This window comes from Carettochelys insculpta, chromosome 1 (assembly GCF_033958435.1).
Source record: "Carettochelys insculpta isolate YL-2023 chromosome 1, ASM3395843v1, whole genome shotgun sequence".
Lineage (NCBI taxonomy): Eukaryota > Metazoa > Chordata > Testudines > Carettochelyidae > Carettochelys > Carettochelys insculpta.
The window spans coordinates 284,470,548-284,495,354 of record NC_134137.1 but is presented as its reverse complement, the minus strand read 5'-3'; the positions used below and the strand labels follow the sequence as shown (position 1 = coordinate 284,495,354).

The window sequence follows — 24,807 nt, the reverse complement described above, 5'->3', positions numbered from 1 at the left end:
GCCCTGGTAGTTCCTGGCTCCCCCTGCCTTGCAGGAAAATCCGAGTTATGCATGGGTTGCAGGAACAACCCCTGCATAACTCAAGGGTTTAATGTATTAGTTCCTGCCACCTGCCATGCAGACCTCACCCTTGGCCAGGTTTTAACCCCCACCAGCAGCCCAAAACCACCCCCAGCCTTAGAGCCCCCCCAGCTGCCCCAAACTGCCCCAGCCTTAAACCCCCACAGAAGCCCCAAACCACCCCCAGCCTTAGACCCTCCCCCAGAAGACCCAAACTGCCCCAGGCTTACCCCCCACCAGCAGCCCTCAGCCTTAGACTCCCCCTGCAGCCCCAAACCGCCCCCAGCCTTAGATTCTACCCCTCACCACAGCTCTAAAGGGCCCCAGCCTTAGACACGCCTCCTCCTCCCACAGCCTCTCCACAGGGGCTGCTAGTCTGGGCAGCTCCCCCAGCCCTCCTGCTCCCAGCAGGTAACAGTTAAAACCAATGAATTCAAGTGTTACGCTTTCAGCACCTAGGCATAAGGTAATTGCTATCCCTAGTGATAGAGAGAGCTGCTGGACAGGGCAGCTATCTCTGTTGATCGATATCTGCCTGAGGCAGCAGTGTTAAGAAACTGCAAATGGCTTCTTTAACAGCCACATGCAGCTCAGAACTGCCCAGCTGGGGACACTTTACAAATCTAATGGTGACCCATGTTTGGGTCCTGACCCATAGGTTGGGAATCCCTGCTCTACATACATGTATTGCATGCTATTTTTGGTGCCAAACTGTTCAAATACATCAGAAAAGTACCTAAAGTCAACTATCAAAACAAAAAGCAGTCAAGTAGCACTTTAAAGACTAGCAAAATAGTTTATTAGGTGAGCTTTCGTGGGTCCCACGAAAGCTCACCTAATAAACTATTTTGCTAGTCTTTAAAGTGCTACTTGACTGCTTTTTGTTTTGATAGTGCACAGACTAGCACGGCTTCCTCTCTGTTACTAAAGTCAACTAGTTTATGTCATTACAAGCACTTGGAATGAATTGGAGACTTTTATATGTATTTTAATGGGAATTTAATGTCGCTCTTGTGAGTTTTCACCTACAAGAAGAAATTTGGGAATCATTTGTGCTCGTATAGCAAGGGACGAGTGTATTAGGCTCAGCGTAGCTTGTGTTTTGTGCTGTTTTGCTTAGTAACATGCAGATCACAGTAAGTTATCACTTGCAACCACTTAAATCCTACTTTTTTATGCTTAATAACATCACTTTTGCTTATTAACCTGTTGTAAATGATTGTTACTGGGGGCGAGGGGGTAGGGTAACAGCTGTGCATCTCTTTTTCATTGATTAAGGAAGCAAACAAGTTATGAGCTTGCTCTATACACATTTTATACTGGGTGAGAGAGATTTACTTGGGATTCTGGTTCCATTTGAGCCTTGCACCTGGGGGCTGTGCCAAGTGCCATTGATGGAGCCTTCCCAGAGCAGATCAGATCTCAGTGTGTGTGCTGCTCTGCTGGGGTCTGTGACCCCAGCTCTGCGCCATTGCTAGGAAGGATCAGAGGTTCTGGCTCAGTAGGACAGGGTGGTGCAGAAGGCAAGCAGGCAGGCTCAGTAGTATGACCAGCACATCAAGCGACAATCTCAAGGGTATCTCAGCCACTGCATCAGTCACAGGACCTTTTACTTCCTGCTTGGAATAGGATCACAGGGAGTTGGCTGGACCTGCAAGTTTCTGCAGCCAAGATGTCTGCTTCCTACATATGAATATGATACTCTGGAACCTGTGTGGCATAGCTGAAATTCCACTTCTCTAGCTTTATAGCCTTGCCTAAGATAGGAAATATTTGCTAACTCGCTCATGTTTTCAACTCCACAGGTGGCAGCCATCTGCTTGCCCTTAAAGCAGTGGGTGGCATGGCCCTGCTGGGAGCAAAGTTAGACAACACAGTATGATGACACCAGCAGCACTGCATTTACCTGATGCTCCCCCAGTTAAGCTGAAATAGTGGTAGCAATATGAGCAAGTTTCAGGGGGAAAAGGCCTATTATTTATTGTGACACCAAGGAGATACGAAGAGGATATCATGTGAAATATGATGCACTCCCTGATAATATTTCTTCACACATTCTACAAGGCCCTTGCAGGGCATGAAGTGTGAATGACAGAATATCCAGAAAACACATTAGAAAGCTCTGGTGAGAAGTTTTTCATGCTGCTGGAAAAATGTTACAGAAAAAATAGTGAGACTATATTACTATTATATTTAATATATATGCAGCACCTCTCCTTGGGATTTTACAGCACATTGGCCCTAAATGGACATATGATTTTCTGTGTGGCTTATTTTATGAACCTATAAGGTAGAGGTTGCATTAACTGTTGACATATTTCCTGTAGATTGGTGGTGGGAAAACATCTGTGCTTCCTTACTTCCTTGTCTCCAGTCCCCCTTTTCCTCATACAAGATCCTCCTCCAGTGTTCCTCACAAGGGGAGGGGGTGAAAGTTATGGTAGTTCCCCCCATTTCACAGATCTACGGATTCAATCCAAACCAAGCTTTACATCCTGTATTTATTTTTGGTTGGGAGTCCAAGAATCGAGATGCTTACTGGATTCAAGTCCAGAGCTAAGAAGCAGACCTGGGACATATCCCTAGTACTAAGCTAGCATATGGTATTAAGGTTTCAAAGTCTGCTGTAAAAACAGCCACTGATAAAAGTAAAAAGTGAACTCTCTTGTCCTTTTAGAAATAATTTTGTGTGTCATCAAATTTGGTAGGAAGCCTTCTGCCTTGAGAACCTGCAGCTGAAGGAACTTTAAACAGATTGACTTGTACAGAAATTCATATGTTGTACTTACTGTGAAGTACTAACCAGCATAGCTGCATAGAAAGTAAAAGCAGAAGAAAGGAACTTAATCCAAGAACATCTTAGCTCTATCCCCAACTGGTAGATAAGCTTTAGCAGAATTCGAGACTATTTCAGGAGTATAAAACAGGACTCCAAGAAAGATGAGGGATCTGATGTGTATGGCTTTATACTAAATTTAATGAAAGAAATAATTCATAACACTCTCAGGTATCCTTCTGGATGCAACAGCAAACATTTTAGACATTCTCATCTGAGATTGTTAGATTGGCTTGTTCCTGCTATGGGTGCCAATTCAGCAAAATATTTAAAGTACATGAAGAACATTAATAAAGTCAATGGCTTCACTGATTTGACTGCTTATGTATCTTACTCCATCAGGGCCATAAAATGAGGAGGACACTTACTCATGAATTTTAAGAGACAAATGAAAACTTTTTTTTTTATGAAAGAGGACTTTATTTTAAAAATATACAAAATATAGTTTACACAAACTGAACTGTTTTCAGCCCAGAGGGCAAAACATTACATTCATTAGCTTACATCAGAGGAAAGTTTCCTTTGAGATTCAATCCATACAAGAGACAGAGAGGACAGTCTTACCTTTTAAGGGAATTGGTGCAGGAGTTTCTTTTCCTACACCCAATCAGGTATAGCTCAACCAGTAGCAGTTCTGGTCCCCCCGCCACCCACACACTGCACCCCTGCACCATTATGCCACAGCACTGATATAAAGGCCACCTCTTGGGAAGCTGAGAGTGGTTATCACTAATTGCCAGGTGTGATTTTGAGTTTCCTGGTTACATAGACTGGGGAAAAAATTCTGTTCACTTGGCCACAGGCAGGTAAGAGTTCAAAAGCTGAATGCCTGAGTAGAAAATGTGAAACTAGACATTCTCTGGAGTAAAATACACTGAAATACTGGTCCTGCTGTGATTGGCTAAAGGATTTTCTCTGTATTCCATTTGTTCTGTTTTGGAATATGATATTCAGTTTTCTCACTTCTATTCTCTATTTTTTAGAGCCCACATTTTCCTTAGGAAAGATATATATCCCAATGCACTTTGGAGCCTAATGCACTAGGGCACTTCTGAAAATTTTACCATAACTGCAACTGTGTCACTCCTGATCCTGTCCCACCCTTGAAGCCAGAAGAGAATAACTTGAGTACTGGAAAGCATGTACATGACAGCTATTCATGTAAAACTATCAGTTCCACAAGTGCAATTTGTTATTCACAACAATGGGAGTGTGGGCTTGTTTTGATTAAATTTACGATGAAAAACCCACTTCCTAACACTACTGTCTTATTGGGAAGTCAGTTGATCCAAAGTTAATTGAAATTGGTGGCAGTCTTTCCCATTGATTACTGAGAGATCTGGATCAAGCCAAAATCCAAAAGTATTGCCACTAACAATAATATCCCGAAAGGCAGGAGTTTAAAAGCATTAAAACAGGCACGTTGTCATTTATTCCAGATTTCCAGGGCAAACCACTGTCAATGCATTCTCCTTTTCCTCCACCCTTTTGTTAAGCCATCTTGCTTTGCCATGGCTGATATTAATTTGGCCCATTCTTCTCCCTTCTGACTGTCAAGAATCAGAACTGCTATTCCTGAATGTACTCAGCCTGCCATCAGCCTCCCTTGTTCTCCTGGTCTAACAGCTGGGAACTTTGACTAATTTGTCCCAGGCAATATGATTTTTCCCCAGCCTATGTCTGTGCTTGTCTACTGGGAAATAGACTGAACCCCCTCCTATCTCAGTGCAGAAAAGTGAACACTAACAACTTTTGGTCACTGCAGATTTGGTGGAGGAATTAAATGAGTGACAGAGGTAAAGGGCTAGAAGTCATATCTGTAATTCTTTTGTGATGTCCAATTCCTTCCCTTCCAAACGGTCTTCAAGGGAAATTAACTATTTAGCCCGAATCGAAATTAGATTTTTCTCACAATAGTGCTGTTAGGTCTTACGGCCTAAAATCTCGGATAACTATCCAGAAACAAATCCTAAATCAGCCTGGTTCCGTCTCAGTTCCCTCCCTTTCTCCCCAACCCCACTTCTTCCTCTTCTTTTTCTCCCTACTCTTTGTTCCCTCTTCGCAGGCATTTGCGTGATACAAAAGAGAAAAATCCATCAGTCTGTGTATATACATACAGACTACTAATGGGGTTATGCATTCAGGAATTGGTATAGTTGGTGTACAATACACTAACCTGAAGAAGTCAGTATTGTCTAGTACCTGAGTGCATCCTTGTAACGTGTCAATTCTAGAAAATTATGAGGCAATAATGATGCAAACATACAGTTTTTGGTAACAATATCAAAGGTTAAATCAGAGACATTACTGCATATATAGGAAAAATATATTTGAAATTCTGATCATGTAGTGGGGGCATTCAGGAACCCACGCATTTATAATTCCCTAATGCTATGCACTATGTAAGATGTGTTCACGCACACTCCATGTTTGCATGGTGAGGCAGGTTCCTAATGAATTTAGACCCTTTTATGAGAGGTAGTGATAACACAAAGGCCAGTGGCTGAGAGGTCCCTGCTGCAGATGTGTACATCAAGAAGGAACTAACATCTTTTAGCCAAGGACCCTGGGAAAATTTCTACATGACTGGTTAAGACTCACAAACTAGGGATAGAGTCAGGTTACTAATCCCATCAGTTAGGAATTGTCAGTTACCCATGTTGTGCTTATGACCTGTTGGAACTCTAAAATGCCAGCACTTTAAGAGTTGGGGGAGGGATAGCTTAGTGGCCTGCACGTTGGCCTGCTAACCCCAGGATTGTGAGCTCAACCCTTGAGGGGGATTGTTTAGGGACCAGTACCAAACAGGTTTAAAATAAAAGGGAGGGGGGTGGTGCTTGGCCCAGGCAGGGGGACTGGATTTGATGACCTCCCAAGGTCCCTTGCAGCTCTATGAGAGGTGTGTGTACTTGATAAACAGAACCTCCTAAGAGTCAAACAACTTTAAATTGTTACCATCAGCAAGAACACTTCAAAAATCCATGTGTGCATTTGTATAATGTCCTAAGCAAACTAAGGTGCACCACTCAGACATCAACCTACCTTGAATTCCTAGCCCCTGAATGGGGTCTTGAGTGCAGTAGATAAAGAGAATACTATAAAAAGTTGCAGACATCCAGAGAGGCACTAGGGTACACATTGAGGTGTTTTCTCCTTCTTGGAGCAGGGATGGACAAATCTACATTCAAGGTGTCATAGAAATATCTCCCAATATGTGACAGCAGCAAAATCCTTCTAACATATCTTAAACACCTCTCTCTGCAAACACTTCCACAAGCAAACAATTATGTTTTTCCTTAATCTACATTTTCTGTAAGTTTTAACATGTTTTTAATAATCCTGGGGTGTGGAGAGGAGCTAGAGGAAAGCACCAGCTCCAAAATGTTTTACATACAAATTGCCACTACACTTTTCCACACCCTAGTTCTCCCAAAATCGGTTTCTTCCCCACCTTGTGTTCTAAGAGGCCTTTGTTATTGTATTGATTGAGAGAGACATGCATAAAATCTTTGTTTTAGACACTACTAATAAAACAATGCTTAGCATTTATATATTGGTTGTCATTCACAGAGCTCAAGCCAAATTTCTGATGGGTTGTGCATGAATTAAGCTATTCATAATAGAGAAGCTTAAGCATGTGCTATGTCGTTTAGCTATAAAGCACAAACAGAGCGAACTAAAAGATCCCTTTTAGTGTGAGCCAGAGTATTTTATTTACCTTACTGTAATTTTCAAATAGAGCAATCCTGACCATTAACAATGGAATGGTTCAAGAGCCGCTAGCTGCACAGCCCAAGGTGCTGGCCAAATAATCTGATAAGAACAGCTGACACCTGGGCCAAAGCACTGGAATGAGATGACTCTTCCAGTAGAGTGTTATTCAACCATGGTAAAACAGAGCCATTCCTGAGCACAGCTATGAATTTAAAGAAATCAGGCAGGTCCTCTCCCTTGCGTGTGGAGTGAATAAAGGAAGGCAGCCAGTGTACTTTAGGTTTTACATTCACAGTAGGGCAAAGAAAGGGAGTGAAATGCCACATAGGCAGGAAGGACTATGTCCCATCCATCTTCCAGAGATGGGGTGAGTGAAGGAATGAACAGCATGCCCCTGGATAGACAGGCGGCATTCATGACTGAGGAAGAAGCACTGAGGCGGTGGCTCTGTAACAATGGCACTGAAACAAAGAGTCCTCCAGACTGGGAACCCTGACAAAATTCAAAACAGCATAAAATAGTGCTGTCACTGACTGCCTCCTGTTGGTCCATCTGCCTGTCCACTTACTTTACAGTCAGCACTGCACAGGAGACAGGATGGACTATTTTGTTTATGCTGTTGAGGACCTTGTCACACCAATTTCATTGAGTAAGTTTCTCCTATAACCTCTTTTTCACTTTGAAGTGGGCAAGCAGCAGAGGACTCTGACCATTTGGAGGTAGCATCAGAAAAAACAATTGCAAGTGATTAACCAGAAGAACATGTTGCCTCTCTGCTGCCCGAAGCACTAAAAAAAAAAAGATGTGTGCCTTAAAAGGTACAAAGAACATACAGTCTACTTGTTTGCATAGATTTGGTTACTTTACTTTGTACCTGCGATAATGAGGCAATTTAAGTTGGTTTCTCTTTTTGAAGGGAGCTTTTTAAAGTTATGGACCAAATTTTCAAACATTTACTTTGAAGTAACAGAAATCCATATGCTGAAGTTACACATATAAACAATTCCATCTGTCCACAGAAGCATCTGTTTCACAGGTATATTTTTAAAGGCACAATTTAAATGCTGATGTCACTCAGATTAACTCAGTCATTATAAAAGCTTATTTTCATAATTCTGTCTAATTCCCATGTCAGTTCTCACTCTCACCAGTTGTGACAACTATAGTGTGTATTCTTTGCATCAGGCCCTTGTATAACTTTGAGGTACCTAGCATGCTGGTTCCACGCAATACAAACACAATATTTGAAACCTAGGCGTTGAGACACTGTCCTCCTTGTGATATCTGTATTTTAGATTAATACATAGGAAACTCAAATGAAATTTATTGTTTCTACCGGATCCTTTTTTGTTTTTGTCTTCACTCGGCATGGTCAGTGAACCTTTGATTTTCATACACTGATCCCAGGTTAATTAGTCTTTTGAGTACTGCAGAAGAATTATTACATATTTTGAAAGCTCCTTTCATAGACACTGTGAAAACACTTTTATTGATAGTGGATTTTATAAAGCACTTCTCCATCCCTTTTAGATTTAAAAAAAAAAAAAAAATAGCTTTTTTTTTTTAAGACTGTTCTTTTAATGATGATCTGCAGGGGGCAGTAGCATACTGCCAGATGACAGTACTGATGGTGCATTAGACACATCTGCTGATATCATCAACAGCAGAATGGACTCTCCAAACCAAGACTTGGTTGGCTGAAATATATTTATACCACAACAGTATAGTCCAGCTGCCTATGAAAAATGAAGCAATGCAGTCCAGCTTCCAATGCAAGGGATGCAGAAGCTGTTGGAACTGTATATATTACACATGCCTGTAACTGTCTTCTCCAGTGCAAAATATTAGGCAGTCATTTATCATATTCCTAAAATAGCACTTTATGTATTTCCATGGTGTGGTGAAGTAAAGACTGCTGGTTGTGAAATCTCTCTCCCAAACACACGCACGCAAGCACACTCATACACACACAGAAAGCGTAAATGATTTTGTATCAGAGATTGGTGTACAGTTCCTGATTGACATTAAATCAGTGCTGGTCAGTCTTTGAAATTTAATTGGACTCTTCTGCACAGAGATTTTTCAGCAAGAAATCATGTAGGCACTTTGGAATACAGGGGGAAAAAGTGGTGTGTTGGGAGGTCAGGCAATACCCCTGTTTCTGAAGCTTATGCATCAGTAACTGAAATAAAAAGTGCTGGATTGGGACAGTTTCTCTGCCACAGGGGAGGCAATACGCTGCTACCACAGGAGGACATGGCTCTATAGTCAGCAGGTTCAAGCTATCCCCTTCCTGCCCCCAGGAAAAATACAATCTATGGCAGTGGCACATTCAGTTAGCGTGTCACAGACACTTGCTCACTTTTGCCCAACACATTTATGCAGCTGTCTCTCTCTCTGTGTAGATGGTGGACGCCAGGTGATAGTCTGTCTTGTTCCTCTCCATAATGAAAAGGAACTGCCTCTCCCATGTACCTCTTCCAGTCTCTGAGTCTCTGACCCTCTTCCCTTGTCCCTCTGCAAGCTTCCACGCTTTGGAGGCAAAGTTCCCGCAACTTGGGCACAACTCTGCGGTTCCTGCACAAGGGTTCAGAGAACACCAGGGGAGTTCCCCCCATTTCATCGCAGTGGAGGGGGTTGGCCTGGGTTCCTGCCACCACCATCTCCAGCAGTTTAACTACACAGTCCGAGAACCAGTCCTTCAACCAGAAGTAGCCCTCCCGGAAGGCGATCCGGAGGCTAACTGGACCCGCTGGCATGCGAACACTCACACTGAAAAGGCAGTTCCCCTGAGAGCTGTCCCGCACCAGATAGGTCCCCACTGGCTCCTGCTGCAGCTTGGCGTGTGCTTCACTCACAGATAAAGGACCCCAATAGAAGCCACTGGCCTGCAGGATGTTGAGTGATCGCTCCACTACCTCCCACTCACAGTTGCGGAAGGCCCGGTAATGAGTGGGTAATGTGGATGGATCTGCTGGTGCGTGGGAAGTGCTCTGATGCTGCTTTTGTGGAAGAGAAAGGTTGTTGTGTGCGTTCAGTAGATCATCCGGCCTCCCTCTGATCATCTCTCAAAGGGCCCATGGATCCCAGAAAGATGTTATCTTTAATACACTTTCTTCTTTGCATCCAGCCTGGAGAAGAGAATGAAAGTGAAGGAGGCAGACAGGAGTTTTAGTGTCTTTCTAATTGGATAAACGACGATGCTGCACACAAAGAAAGCTGGGGACAAGGACTCTAAAGGGAGGAAAGAATATGCAGAATTTATACAGCTATAAAAATTAGTGATAAAAATGTTCCATAACTCATACTTTCTCCAGCCTGATTGTTATATCAGCTGATGCGGGATTATCCCTTACAACAATCTTACATGACTCCAGAAAGGGGCTTTCACCACATCCTTTGGCAGACTCCCTTAGGCTAACCAAGCACACTGCTGGGAATTTCCCATCACATTTCCACGTTAGAGAATAACCACAGGCATGAAGATGGGATCCTTCCTAGCCAGAAAAATCAGCTTTTTCATTACAATTTAAAGCCTGATCAAAGGATTTTTCATATCTCTGTCCACTCTTTTCTTCAGGGACCAGTATGGCTATGAAGAAACAGGAGCTGGGAAGGAATGATTCTCACTAATATCCACAAGCCTCTGTAATCAGTGATACAATTATAGAACAGCCCTTCTCAATGCAACAAAAGAAGATAAAGCTCTCTGCCCCAATCCCTAACAATATACCCCACGTAGGCAGAAATTTAACCTCTTCCCCACAGATGATCTGTTTTAAACCTGAACATGTGGGTCAGAATCACCATGAATTAGATTTAACTTCCATTTATACAGCTAGGCACTTTTGGAGTCCAAGTACTGATCCTCTCCCCAGTCCCAGCTCCTTACCTTTGAGAATACCCTCTATCAGAGGATCTGGAGGATTTCTCCCTCGTGCTCCAGAAATCCTGTTGACTAATTCCAGGCCACATGCTTCTGCTCTAATAATTTAGATCCTGATAATTTATGGCTAATTGTTTGTTTGCTACTGCTTCTGTCTCTGCTCACACACTGGAATAAGAATATTCCTCTTTTTTTACTATCATGGTCTCTTTCTTCCTTTCTTCCTCTCCAATTCCCTACATTTAGCAGTGTTGATTCCTGCACCCAGACCCACTGCTGCAAACATCAACCCATCCAAATTATTTCAGTTATAATATATATACACACACACACACTGTGTACACACACACACACACACACACAAATAAACATCAAAACCACAGCCCGAGCCAAAGACTTGCTCTGTATGAGAAGTCTGAGCTGTTACATACCACTTCCCCAGGCGTACGAGTCAGTAACTCACCGCCAAAACCTTGCCCTCAATCCTCTGACGTGCTCCATTAACCCAGTCACTCTCTCTTTCTCTGACAGAAAATGAGGGGGAGAAGGCGAGCATGCGAGCAGACTGAACAGCCCCCAGCCAGCCTACAGACCAGGGAAGACACAAGGTTGAATTTCCTCTCACTTCACCTAGGAAACTTCATAGCATATCTCAGGCAGAAAATAGTACCACAGCAACACAATCCAGCATCCAGGTTTTTGCAGTCCAAAGACAGATCTTCCACTTCATCAGACTGGTCAGGCAAAGCCAAATTCTAACATGACCCCTGTGAAACCTACTACAGCTATCACTGTTCTAAAGCCCAGTCACACCACTCAGTTTCCTAAGTATTTTGAAGCCTCATTTAATGTACTTAGTTTGGTACTTGTACCAGACTGTTTGCTGTGTAGACTGAAGCCCTCCAGCTTGGGAAAAAGGTATAACACAGGCATCAGGAGCCAGTCTTCTTACCCATGGCCCTTCTAACAGGTCTTACCCCTTATCTAATAATGGGCTTAGTTGGAGGCGAGAGAAGTTCAGGCTCTAGAGTCCATTGACCTTCTGCTGAATTTGACAACAAAGGACCAAGGCTAGTTATCATGGTGGCTTTTGGAATGTGGACACTGGCCACTAAGGTCCTATCTTCACTAGCTTTATCTCATGTGGTTAACAATGACAAAGAAGCACCATCCTTGGCAGTAACCAAAGGAGCTTTTGTAGACAGAGAACTGTGATTATACCATCTAATCTCTCATTGGGAAACTTTTACAGTGAGAGAAGTGTCGCTTTATAGTTGTGAAAGTTTGTTAGATGCAGAACCTTTGGCCTATCACCGGTACGAGACTAAATATTAGCTGTCCTGTAACTCAACTGAGGGTCATTTTTGGAGGGAAACTCCAGTTTTATTGGTGGGGAGAGGGAGGAGAAGTCAGACAGTATATGGAGATGCACATCTCATAGAGCTGGAAGGGACCACAGGAAGTCATTGAGTCCAGTCCCCTGCCCTCTTGGAAGGACCAAGCACCATCCTTTCTTTTTTTTTTAAAATAATCTATTTGCCCCAACCCCTAAATGGCCCCCCTCAAGGACTGAACTCACAACTCTGGGTTTAGCAGGCTAATGCTCAAACCACTGAGCTATCCTTCCCCCTTCTCCCATTGGTAGACTGAATTTTATTAATTAACTAATTAATTGAAACCAGCTATTAGTCCAGAAATAAATAATAAATTCAGGATAAATTCCAGGGGAGAGCGATCAGTGGACAGAATGCAAATAATATAGTTGAAGGTGCATTATGAATCCAATTTATCCCAGGCCATCACAGATGAAACAAAGTTAATACACCCACACAATTAACATAATATACCCAGCCAGTAAATTGCTTTGAGATTAAAGGTATTATAGAAATGTAAGATTACCGCTATTTGCTTTCCAGGATGTAACTACAGCATTAAGTTGAGCACACAGGGACAGAACTTCTCTTCTTTTAATTGCACTTCTTTTGGCCAAACAAAGAACTCCAAATAATATTTTACTCAGGTCACTTCAGTTATAACATCTGATCTCAAGGGCACAGGTTGTAAAGCAAAGAAAACTGCAGCTTCAAGCATACCAAGCTGATTTTTCTGCATCTTTCCATCCAAACTCCCCCAGATGCTTACCTCCTTCCATTTGCCATCCATCAGGGTAAACTTCTAGGGATAAGGCCCAGGACTTTCTGTTTTCAGGAGTGCGAACACAGCACTTCCTAATTTTTGCAAAGCCTCAAGCAAGAATAGCTCCTCACCTTGAAAAGTAAAAGACATCAGTCAAACCAGTGAGCAAGTCTGTTAGCAAATACAGTGGGCCTCAAATTTGGCCCATCTTTATCTATATTAGCGTAGACTTGTGCTCTGCATCTTCATATGGTGTGTAATGGAATGTACTCCTGGCTGTACGCTACACACTATCATAGCAGTCTTTGCACAAAGTGCGCCTTTTTGAGACAGCACTGAAAAACTCGATTTGTTGATAAATAACATCATGGCAAAATGCATGGAGCAGCACTAGATGTGAAATCATAAACTGAGATTATGACTAAGGCTGTGTCTATGACCCCTCACTCACAGGTGTGCAAGAACACCCCCTCTGAGTAACAAATCACACTGAAAGAAGTGCTGGAACGTACAGCACTGTTTCAGCAAGAGACACTCTGCTGAGAGCATAGATAGCTACCATCACTTGTTGAAGGTGGTTTAATTATGTCAGTAGGAGAGTGCTCTCTCATCAGCATACAGCAGAGACAGGAGACCTTATAAGTGTGCAGCTGCAGCTCTACTGATGTCAGGTTTCTAGTGTAGACATAACCCTAAAAGCATGTTTGCCAGTGAGGTCTTGGGAATAGCCACACTAGTTCTTCAGAGACAAAGGGCAAGCTAATGTCTCAGCTACATGTGAACGAGGCAGAAAGGGTGCAGGAGCAAAGCTGCCTTCATCTTGGCAAAGAAACAGCCTGGAGCTCACTTCCTCACAGACTGCCTGTCACTTGGCTCTCATCTGGAAATGCTTCTTGAAGGTGGGACAGGATATAAAAAGAAAGGGCACACATTCAAACTGACACACCTCCTCTCTCTGATTGACTACAGAGGAAGGAACAAAGGAAGCAGCAATTCAACTGGAGAAGTGTTCCTTACCTAAAATGTTTGATCAGTAAGACTACTGAATGCATGTGGTGAGAAATACTTGCTCTGAATTTAATACAGTTAGGTACCAGTTTTACTTTTTTTTTCCTGCAACCATTTCTAACTTTTATGACTCACCATTTTTACTCACTTAAACTCTCTTTATAGATAAATTCACTGGATTTATCTAATCCATTGAGTTTGAACTGAAATATTCAGAGAAACTCCATTTGGGGTGGCAAGATATGTGCCTACTCTTGCTATTTATTAATACCTATTGAGTTTATATAGTTGGTATTGTCCAGGAGAACATTAGATAGCACCAGGCATGCATTTCTAGATGAAAAAGTCTAGGACTGTGGCAGTGCTGGGGTCATCCTGCATAGTAACCAAAGCTGGCAAAAGTCAGGGTATGGCTGGCGGGCTCCAGCACACAGAGACACAGGTGGGAGGGACTTTCATGCTGGAGCATGTTTGTGAGCAGTCCCAACTGGAGACTACAGCAGCAAAGCAATATAAAGAACATGCCAAGTCAGAGTCCTGAGGTGACAACTCATAAATCTGGATTATACTCTGGGTACGTCACTTAGCGACAGCCAAATGAGAGCTTAATTATCACTGCCTTCAATGCTCTGGCCCGACGAGCAACTCAGTATAGATAGTGGATACCTCCAAAGTAGCTCACAGTCACGTCAGAGGCATCAGGAAGAGCTCTGAAATCACCGTTGCCTTTTGGAACTTAAAAATAGTGAAAACTAAAAATGTCTTCAAACTAATTTTAAAAATTGTTCAGGATCTCAAAGATTATGCTTAACACAGCAACAAGCTCCAAGTGGTAGCCAATGCAGTGCACAACATGAGAAGCAGTGTGTCTACATTTGTACCGTACGCCATTTGAATAGCCTGTATTCACTCAAACCATCTGAATGCAGCCTCCGTCAATTCTAATTTGGACTCTTCTGTCTTGAGTCTTACCACCTCTACAGCTGTCTTTTATTCCTTCTGTTGGCCCAGATACCAAGGCTGCTATGTCAGCAGAGAGAGCACAAGTCTCTAACATATGGACAATGACTTGTCTGGATACAGACCTGTTAATGGATTCCTCAACAGGCAGAAAAATAAACCTGGCTTTCTATACAAATTTCTGAGGCACTTCTCCATGACCTTGCCTACACTACAGAGTTTTGTTATTTCTTTTTTTTAACTGGACAGCTTTGCAATACCTATAGCTTACACCATGAAGGGCGCCCATACCAGGAAGGTGCATTTATCTGATTTGCAGTACTGCCCATGTCCACACTTGTGCTATAACAGTCAGTATAGCACCCATGCCTTGTGGGTATCTATTCCAGAGCTCCCAGAGCAGCGCTGGACTGAACCACGGGCAATTCTGAAAGGCCTCATAAGGTGGCAAAAATATTTGTTGGGGGGAGGGGGTCACATTTCCACAACCCATTCAGGAAATTCTCTGCTTCCCAGGAAGTGTCCCTTCAGTCCCCTGAAACACGGCAGCCCTGTTTCAAAATATTTCATGCAACCTGGCAGCCAGTCAGAAGTCTCAGCTTGCCCCTCCATCAGCAGCAAAGATTAGACATGAAGCTGACAAAATTATATCATGAGTCATGCAAGATGGTGGCTGTCTGAGGGTGATGAGTGTTCCAACAGAAAGTCCAAGAGTGCAGAAGGAAGCCTATCCAGAATGAACCAAGTAAATGTATGGTAGTTCACCTATGTTGTACTCCAGCTACATTAGTGCTAATCTTGGACTTCTGCCACAATACTGTAGTATCCTTTGTCCACACTAACACAGTCTCGACCGAGGTCAACTCTGGTGTGAAACAAATCTAGGCTGAATACCACTCAGAGCGGTGTGCATGCAGATGAGCATAATGTTACTGATATGCTAACAGTGTGAACCACAATTAATTTCTCTAAAACAGTTGCAGAGTCTTAGGCCTGCCTTCTATCGTTCACTCTTGAATCAACCTTTTATTTACTGATCATTGATTAAGGCCATTATGATTGGCAAGTTACAGGGCATTTAAAAAAAACAAACTGAAATTGCATTTACAAGCTGAACAAACCAGTGAAGCAGGCAAATATATAGCTCTCCTGGCATTGCAATCTAGTAATAAAAGCCACATGTGAAGGGAGTGACATTTCCTGCTTCCAAGCCCTGCACATCATCAGCAGAATCATGCACAGAGAAGGAGTTCTCAGTTCCATATACCTCATAAAAGGACTGCTCTGATCACCAGACTTTTCATTAACATGTTTGGCTCCAACAGCAAGAGTCAGGTTTGCTACAACCCTGCAACTGCAGAATAGCAGCAATGCCACTGTTCTTCTAAAAGCCAAAACCTGTTCTGCAAGACCTGTAAGTAACCAGCTGTAGTTTAGTATTGGAGGGGTAGCCCTGTTAGTCTGGATCTGTAACAGCAACGAAGGGTCTTGTGGCACCTTACAGACTAACAGAAAAGTTTTGAGCATGAGCTTTCGTGAGCACAGACACTGCATGCAGCATCTGATGAAGTGAGTCTGTGCTCATGAAAGCTCATGCTCAAAACTTTTCTGTTAGTCTATAAGGTGCCACAGGACCCTTAGTTGCTGTTACAGTTGTAGTTTAGTTACTACAAACCTGCTCTGGTTTGGTTGGCTAATGTAGTTATCACTTACCCTTCTGGCAAATATCATTTTCTTTGGAAAACTGAACTCTGACCTACAGCTTGGAATTATTTTTCTCTCTCTAAAAATCACACTGTTTTCCAGCAGCCATATTGGCTGCTGCAAATTCAGACTTCTACAGCTGCTATTTAACCTAATCCAGGCTGACTAAAAAAAAAATGAATTGTTGCTTGCCTTTCTAGCTAACTTGCCTACCTTGCTGGTAGCTGGCCAGCTGTAATGTCATCAAAATCCTGATTAATGTGATTTTTGCCCCCTGCTGGAGCCAGTTTCACTGTGATGCAAGAAGCTCCAGCCTTCACACAAATTTCAGCCTGGCCTGGAGAAAAACCTCTGTGATTGGCTGTCTTCCCATCTGCTGGGGAAAACCAGGTGATAAGGCTGCTTCAGAAAGAAAATAGCTTCCTCTTCTCATCCTCCCCCCGCTTGGAAGCCCAGGAAAGCGCTGAGTGGAGCATGGGGTAGGGGAAGGAGCACTTGACACCATTCTTAGAGAAGAGGAGAAAGCAGATACAATCCTGCATCTTAGGGGTGGCTTGCCTCCCCCTCTCTCCCATGAAAAAAGTGCCAGCTCCTTCCTCCTCTTCACCATCAGGCCTGGGATGGCCCCTCCCCAGTCTTGGGAATGATGAGGGGGGAATCCATTGCAGCTCCTCCTAGTCTGGAAGATGAGGGAGAAGAACCACTGGAGAAGCAGAGGTGCACAGAGGAGTAAGGGGCAGATGTGGGAGAGGGGTAGTTTGTCACTAATTGATGGGCTGGAGGATGGATAGATGTGGAGGAGAGTGGGGGATGTATGAGAGAGACAGAGAGAGATTGAAAACACTCCAGACCAAATCAGAATACTAAACAGAAAACACACAGTGTTCAGCAGTGCACTATTCCTTAGTTTCACTCCCAGCCCTAGTGAATTACTTTTATGGATAACAACAGTTTAAGTCCATTCATCTGCCCTCTGAGTGCCAGACTCTCCTCCAACCCTTCTCCTTTTCTTTCCCCCAATACAGCTCAATTTTCTTCACTCCAGCCCCCCACTGACATCGTCCCTATTTCACGGGTGGCTCAGCTACAGCTGTGCCAGGTTGAGACCACAGAAATAGCTTCTGGAGAAGTAGCAGGCTGTCAGTGGTTTCAGTGTGGTTAGATGACTGGCCCATTGATCAGAAAAAAGGGATATTGAGTGAACAGTGCTGAGGGAGATCTAAGAGGTAGCCAGTCAAAACGGACAGTTTCAACTACCTCCATACAAAACTGGTCAAGTGTTACAAAGGGCACAATTTAGAAAAAAATTCTTGACACTGTAAATGATTGCTTCTTGGAACAATGAGTCCTACAATCATATAGGAAGAGAGGATATCTTTAATTTAGTTCTCAGTAACCCACAGAAGTTGACTGAAGAAGAAACAATAGCTAGGCCACTAAACAATAATGATCACTATATAATTAAGTTCAGTATCCTCAGTGGAAGGATTGTATTAAAAAAAAACCAACCCTGCACTGACACACTAAGCATAAGAAAGGGGGATACCTGCCCACCTGCACTCTCCACAAAAAGTAAGGGACAAAAAAAGGCCTGAAAGTCATAAGAAATGAAGACTCTTAATGTCACCACAGATGTCAATTAGAATATTAGAAATGGAAGGAACCTCAAAAGGTCATCAAATCCAGATGACTTCACTCATGGCAGGACAAGCCCCATTTAGACCACCACTGACAGGTGTTTGTTTAATTGGCTCTTTAAAATCTCCCGTGACAGAGATTCCACTATCTTCCTCAGCAAGTTATTCCAGTGCTCAACTACCCTGACAGCTCAGAAACTTTTCCTAACATCCAACCCTGGCACCAGTCCAATAGATGGAGCTCACTGGGATGGTTCTCAGCTACACAAGGACAAAGACATTCCTCCCAGAGTTCTGCTTCCTAGCCTGCTCAAAGGCAATAACTCATGTAAGGGATCATCCACTAAGTACTGCCTGCAGTTGTCTATGGTTAACTCAGTCACAAAAGTATGAATACCTCTAAACTAGTGTTTCTTAAACTATGTTGCATGCAACACTTGTATTCTGCGAACAACTCACAGTGGTGCTGTGATCATCTGACACTCTTTTTGATATCATACATGGATGGTATATATTTTCTGTTATTAAAACCAGATACAATGTTACTTCTTCATTGCTATGATATCTGATTAAATTACTTCATTTTGGTTTTGCCTATATTATGTTGCTGGGTTTTTTTTTTTTTGTTTGTTTTTGGTCTGACTTTTTTTTTTAAAAGAGAATTTTCATAGGTGTTCCACATAAAAATATTGTTTATTGTTCTGTGATCTCAAAAAGTTCAAGAAATATTGCCCTAAACAAATGAGGAAGCAAGAAGTGAACCACAATGGCTAAATAAATACACACACACCTCACAGAGCTGGAAGGGACTTTGGGAGGTCATAGAGTCCAGTCCCCTACCCTCTTGGTAGGACCACGCACCATCCCCCCCCAATCTATTTGCCCCAGATCCCTAAACAGCCCCCTCAAGGATTGAACTCGCAACCTTAGGCTTATCAGGCCAACGCTCAAACCACTGAGCTATCCCTCCCACAAGGACAAGCTTCAAGAGGCCATTCGAGCTGAATGGGTATTATTTGTACTGTGATAGCACCTAAGAGCCCTAAGTCACTGATCAGGACTGCATAATGTTGGGTGACATATGAAAACACACAAGAGAGAGATGACTCCTACACCAATGTGCTCACAACCTAAGCAATCTTAAAAAAGATGGACTCCACCCTAGTGAAGCCAATAAACTACAGAAGGCAGCATGTACACTGAGGTTAGGGTGCCTATGATGTGACTGGGTCAGCAAATGGTGAAGATAGATTGATATAGATATAAAAAACCCAAAAGTGTTTTCAGTGGACCAGAAGCAGAAAACTTCTGAGAAAATAGCTAGATCTACTAGACTACGAGTAAATAAAAGGCGCAATTAGGGAGAATAAGGACTCGCTGAAAAGCTAAATGCCTCAATCTTCACTACAGAAAAGATATTCCGACCCCCGCCCCACTCTTTTCCATTGATTAAGGTTACGCACTATCCACTGCCTAACTTTCCAATTATTAAGGTTAGGCACAATTAAGATATCAAGCAAAGACACAAACTGGGGGCGGGGAGGGGGGAAGTAATGAGAAACAGATGGCCTACACCCAAGGATTCTGAAGAAACTAGTGGTTCAGCTGCAAACCATAACAGGCAAGCTCATTAAAACAAGCTACTCTAGCAAAGGATTCAAAGATATCAAATATCTATTTTTTAAAGGCACTACTGCAGAAGAGTAAATCCCATTTCAGTATCAGACAAATTGAGAAATCTATTGTAATTCTATGTCAACAAGAGCGTGGGCAAAGGAAAATCAGTTGACAACTTATTTAATTAAAAAAAATTCAGGTAACATACCTCACTAGAAGCTACTAGAGAAAATAAAGCAGTTATGGGGTGAATGTTAGATTACAGACAGAAAAAAGGTACGTCTACACAGCAGCCTTATTTAGAAATAAGATGTTCTGGAAGAGCTATCCTGAAATAGCTTAATTTGAAATTACACAGCTACACACAAAATCCATTTCAAAATAGCATGTAGCTATTTAGAAATATATTGTCTCTTTTGAATTTGGCTCTGTGTGTGTAAACATATTGGATGCACTCTGGCTTATTTTGAAATAGAACCTATTTCCTGTCTTAGCAGCACCTATTTCAAAATAGCTATTTCAAAGTAGGCACTATTCCTCGTGGAATGAGGTTTATGAATTTCAAAACAAGCCAACTGCAATTTTGAAATTGTTTTGAAATAGTGGTTACATCGTGTAGATGCTAGGATAGTTATTTACAGATAATGGCTGTTATTTCGGAATAAATTTGCTGTGTAGACCTACCCAAAGACAGAAAACAGAGTAGGAATAAGTGGATAGTGAAATAAGCAGTTAGCCCTATGCCAAAAAGTTCCAAACTATTTAACATATTTATTATCTGAAAAAGCCGATTAATAGATGGCAAAGAGTGAAGATCACAAAATTATTTAGATTAGTCAAAAACATAGAAGAGGGGAACTTCAGAAGAACCAATCAATATTACCTAAATCAGCGACACAGATTAGATTAAAATCAGTGTTGATAAATGCCAGGTAATTAATGTTTTAGGAAAAGTCTGAAGTAGTCATACAGAATTATAAATTAATGGTAACAACTCAGGAAATATCTGGACAACACTATAAACAGCTTCATGAAAAAGTATCAGCTTCGTGTTCTGAGGCAATCAGGAAAGCAAACAAAAGTGTCAGTATAAGTAATAAACAGAAAGGAAAACAGAAAAAGAGAATGTAATGACATTAAAAAAAAGTCAATAGTATGTCCTGACTTGGAATACTATGTTCAGTTCTGGTCATCCTGTTGCAAAAATGATAAAGAAGTGATTGGGGAGGGCAGTTTCCAGAACTGGGGATGAGAAGGCATAGAAAAACTTCATACGAAGAGGCAAAAAAAAAACAAACAAACAAGCAGTGTTTAGAAAAGACAGGTGAGAGGGAGCAAGAAAACTTTAAAAAAATGTAGGTACACAAAAATCAAATTAGGCCATTCTTTGTGCATGCTCTCATAATACAAGAAGCAGACAGCCAACAAAGTTGAAAGGTAAACTTAAAATTGCCAGGAAGAACTGCTTTCTCCATGCACACATTTTTGTCAAGGAGCTGTCCTTAACATTCTGATTTCTTCATTGCTTGTCCTTCGCATGCTTGACTAAATAACTATCAGTCTGTGAAGAGTTCATTAAGCATATCTCATTACACCAATCTAAAAGGCTAGTTATTGTGCCTTTTTTAAAACGTAACTTTTTGTAAGCTTTTGCCCTAGTTTAATAGTATTTAGATGTAAGCAAGTTTTAAAATCAAGTGATTTCAAAGTAGAGCAAACCAGAAGCTACAGAGTGAGTCATTTAAGTGCCACTTTTAAAACAACCATCACTTCAACATTCAAACTTTCCATAAGAACTGCAGTGTAGTCCGATAATAATCACAAACATACTTTTCCTGTGCAAAGTTAAGAAAGTGAATACAGAGCTTATGAAGGATCTCTTATGTCAACCTCAGTTATGGAGCTACAGCTCAATAGTTCTGTATAAATAACAAGCAGCTCAGACCATTTTTCTTCATGCTACTGGCAAAAGAAAAAAGTTATGTACTGTACCATTCTACAGTGCATCAGTTATTACAAACAAAAACACAATCATAGCTCTGCAACACCCCTCATTTTGAGGGGTAGCACTTATTTCAGTGGAGAGTGGAATAAGACTGAATGTAAGTTACATTCCACATACTTTCAAAAGTTGTTTACAACAGAAACAATCATGAAGTTGTTATTAAAAGCAACTTACAATGAAGGGAGAAATCCCACACTACCGTAAGGTTCCAAAGTTCGTAAGTTTGTGATCCCCTTACTTTGGTACCTGGACACACATTGTGTTCCGTATGTGGGGCCTGGAATGCTGAGATACATGAGCACAGTTACTAGATAAGTGACTGTCTGAAGTGGGAAGTAGAACATTTTTCCTTTAGGCCAAAAAACACAGACCATTACCATTTGAAAATCAGGGAAAATCTGTTAAACTGATGAAGAAGAGAACATTACCGTTCCCTCCAAGTCTCTCTCTCTCTCTCTCTCTCTCTCACACACACACACACACACACAGACACACACGCACGCGCACACACAAAAACTAGGGCCCCAGTCCTGCAACTGGATCCTCAAGAGAGATCCATGCATTTACGTAGGACGCACAGACTTCAGCTAGACTCCATAGAAGTGAAAACATCTCCCTATGCAGTTCAACCTGCAAGAACAAGGGCCTACCACAGTTACAATGAAATACACTTTCAGTAAGTATGCTTAATTACAATCCATTTTCTTCAGCTGTAGGTGGGACATTTGTTTTTAATGTGATTTAACTATATGGAAAGCATGAGAGAGTATCAATGAGGTATTTTTGATCTAGAGAACCAAAACCAGAAAAACTGTTGCACAAGCCAAAATCTGACATGAGGTTTGCAGAAAAAGATCCACTCGGCCTTCAGAGTAAGCCTGCTAATTTTTGAACTAACTTAGTTTTGCCAACAAAAATTCGGGGGGTGCTAATACAGTTTAAGGGAACGTGGTTGCAGCCTTAACCATGGAAAGCCAGTTTACTATACAATATGTTTCATGTGTTTATGAGCATGAGAGCGCACAAGAGAACTGTTAGGGGGAGGGCAGGAAGGGGGAACACAGAAAATGAGCGTTACCAAAATACCTTGAGAGTAGTTCTTGGAAATGTGCAGTCTGCAAATTTGTATCAGACTTCATTTCCTGTGAAGTGCACACTGACTTTTTCATCTCTCCACCAAAGGAAAGGAAAATGAACACGCTTTAAAAGGGGCTGCTGTGCACTCTCCAAAGACAACATTGCAGATGTGGCCATTAAATGAAGTGCAAGCAAATTTTACCACCAAATAACACAAAAACGTTGCTCATTTAAGCTAGTTTACAGGAATTGAACTACTATGATTCTGACACAGATACACTGGAGATAGATTCTAAGATTCAAAGTAATTATTGATTACATTTTCTTAAACCTTTCCCTTCTCGAGACTTGGGCTCAAATCCTGTGTTTGGTCATGATGTAAATGAGTTTAAAAAGTCCTGTTTTGGTCATTTTTGAACACTAGTTCACAGAACAAAATAAACAGGGACCAGTTGTATCAGATATCTTTCCTTTAAGGCAACCCCAAAAGTGAATTAATAGATGGGTTTGATCAGTAATGAGGCAGAATCATGCAAATACAGGACTCCAAGGGGGCTTGGGGGAGAACCTACTCCAGACCCCAGGCCAGGGCATGTCCAAGTAAACCTAGAACATCCCACAGCAGCAGTTTGTTTAACCTGTTCTCAAATACTTCCAACAACAGGAACTCCACATCCTCCCCTGGTTTCACCATTCCTTATAATTAGTACTGCAACAAATTTTCCAAATATCTAACCTAAATCTCTTTTGTTGCAAATTAAGCAGATTACTTCTTGTCCCAGCTTTCATGGATATGAAGAACAATTGACTACCGCCCTCTAGAACACTCTTCAAACACATTAAAGGCTGTTATCAGGTCCCCCTCCTCTGAATTCTCTCTAATTTGTCCACATCTTTCTTAAAGGATCCAGACACATGTGCCAGTTATGGTCTCATCAGTACTCAGCTGAGAAGAACAGAATTACCACCTGTCTTAACAGATGACATTCCTGTTAATACACCCCAGACTCATGTTAGCCTTTTTGCAACTGCATCACAGTCTTGGTTTATATTCAATTGGTAACCCACTATAACTCCCAGATTCTTTGCAGCAGTGCTAGCAATTCCCCATTTTGTAGTTGTGTATTTAATTTTTTTTTCTTTCTAAGGGTATGTTTATGCTAAACAGCTTTTAAGCGACATGATTCTGAGGCTGTTTCAGCCAGTTCCTTAAGTACCCCTAGCATGAATTTTACCAGATCTGAATACATCTAACTTGCTTGAAAGTTCTTTAACCTGTTCTTTTCATACTCTGGCATCTTCTCTTCCCCTGGTTAATATTAACTGTGCAAAGCATCTGGTCACAAATAATCTTTTTAGTATTTCTGTCAGTTAATCATAGTTGACCTGATGGAAAAAATAATCACAATTTTAAATCACAGTTAAACAACAGAATACCAACTGAATTTAAGTAAATATTTTACACATTTTCTATATTTTGACTACATTAATTTCAATTATAATACAATATAAAGTGTACAGTGCTCACTTCATATTTATTACAAATGTGTACACTGTAGATATTATAAAAATAAATAGTATTTTTCAATTTACCTCATACAACTACCATAACACAACCTCTTTACTATTGAAGTGCAACTTATAAAGGCAGATTCTTTTCTTACATGACTGCATTAAAGAAGGAAAGCAAAGTAAAACTTTAGTACTACAAGGAGTAGTCATAAATTTAATTAATGCATTTTTTTTAAACAAGCATTGGCATGGAACCATGTCCCCTGGAATTATGGCTGAAGCATGAAGAGGCATAAAAAGTTTAGCATGTCTGGCATGTGAATACTTATAATGCCAGCTACAAATAAGTCATGTGAATGACTGTTCTCACTTTCAGGTGACATCGTAAATAAGAAGCAGGCAACATTATCTCCTGTAAATCTGTTAAAGCCTTGTTTCTGTTAGTGAGTGGCTGAACAAGAAGTAGGACTGAGTAGACTTTCTGGGCACTAAAGATTTACACAGTTTTATTTTTAATACAATTATTTTTGTACATAATTCTATATTTTTAATTCAGTTTTAATGACGGATACTGTACTACAGTACTTGTATGTATCAGGTGAACTGAAAAATTCTATTTTTGTTTTACAAATCTTTGTAATAAAAATATAAAGTA

The 24,807-nt window shown here is 41.4% G+C and overlaps 1 protein-coding gene across 1 annotated transcript; it reads right to left on the bottom strand.

Annotated features, from left to right (window-relative positions):
- Window positions 1-8,521: 8,521 nt before the first annotated feature.
- Window positions 8,522-12,656, bottom strand: LOC142007313 (suppressor of cytokine signaling 1-like). Its single transcript, XM_074983925.1, has 2 exons — window positions 12,639-12,656; window positions 8,522-9,741 (listed from the first exon to the last, which is right to left on the bottom strand). The coding sequence occupies exon 2, from the start codon at window positions 9,673-9,675 to the stop codon at window positions 8,947-8,949; it is 729 nt and encodes a 242-aa protein (XP_074840026.1). The 5' UTR covers window positions 9,676-9,741; window positions 12,639-12,656; the 3' UTR covers window positions 8,522-8,946.
- Between the last annotated feature and the right edge of the window lie 12,151 nt (window positions 12,657-24,807).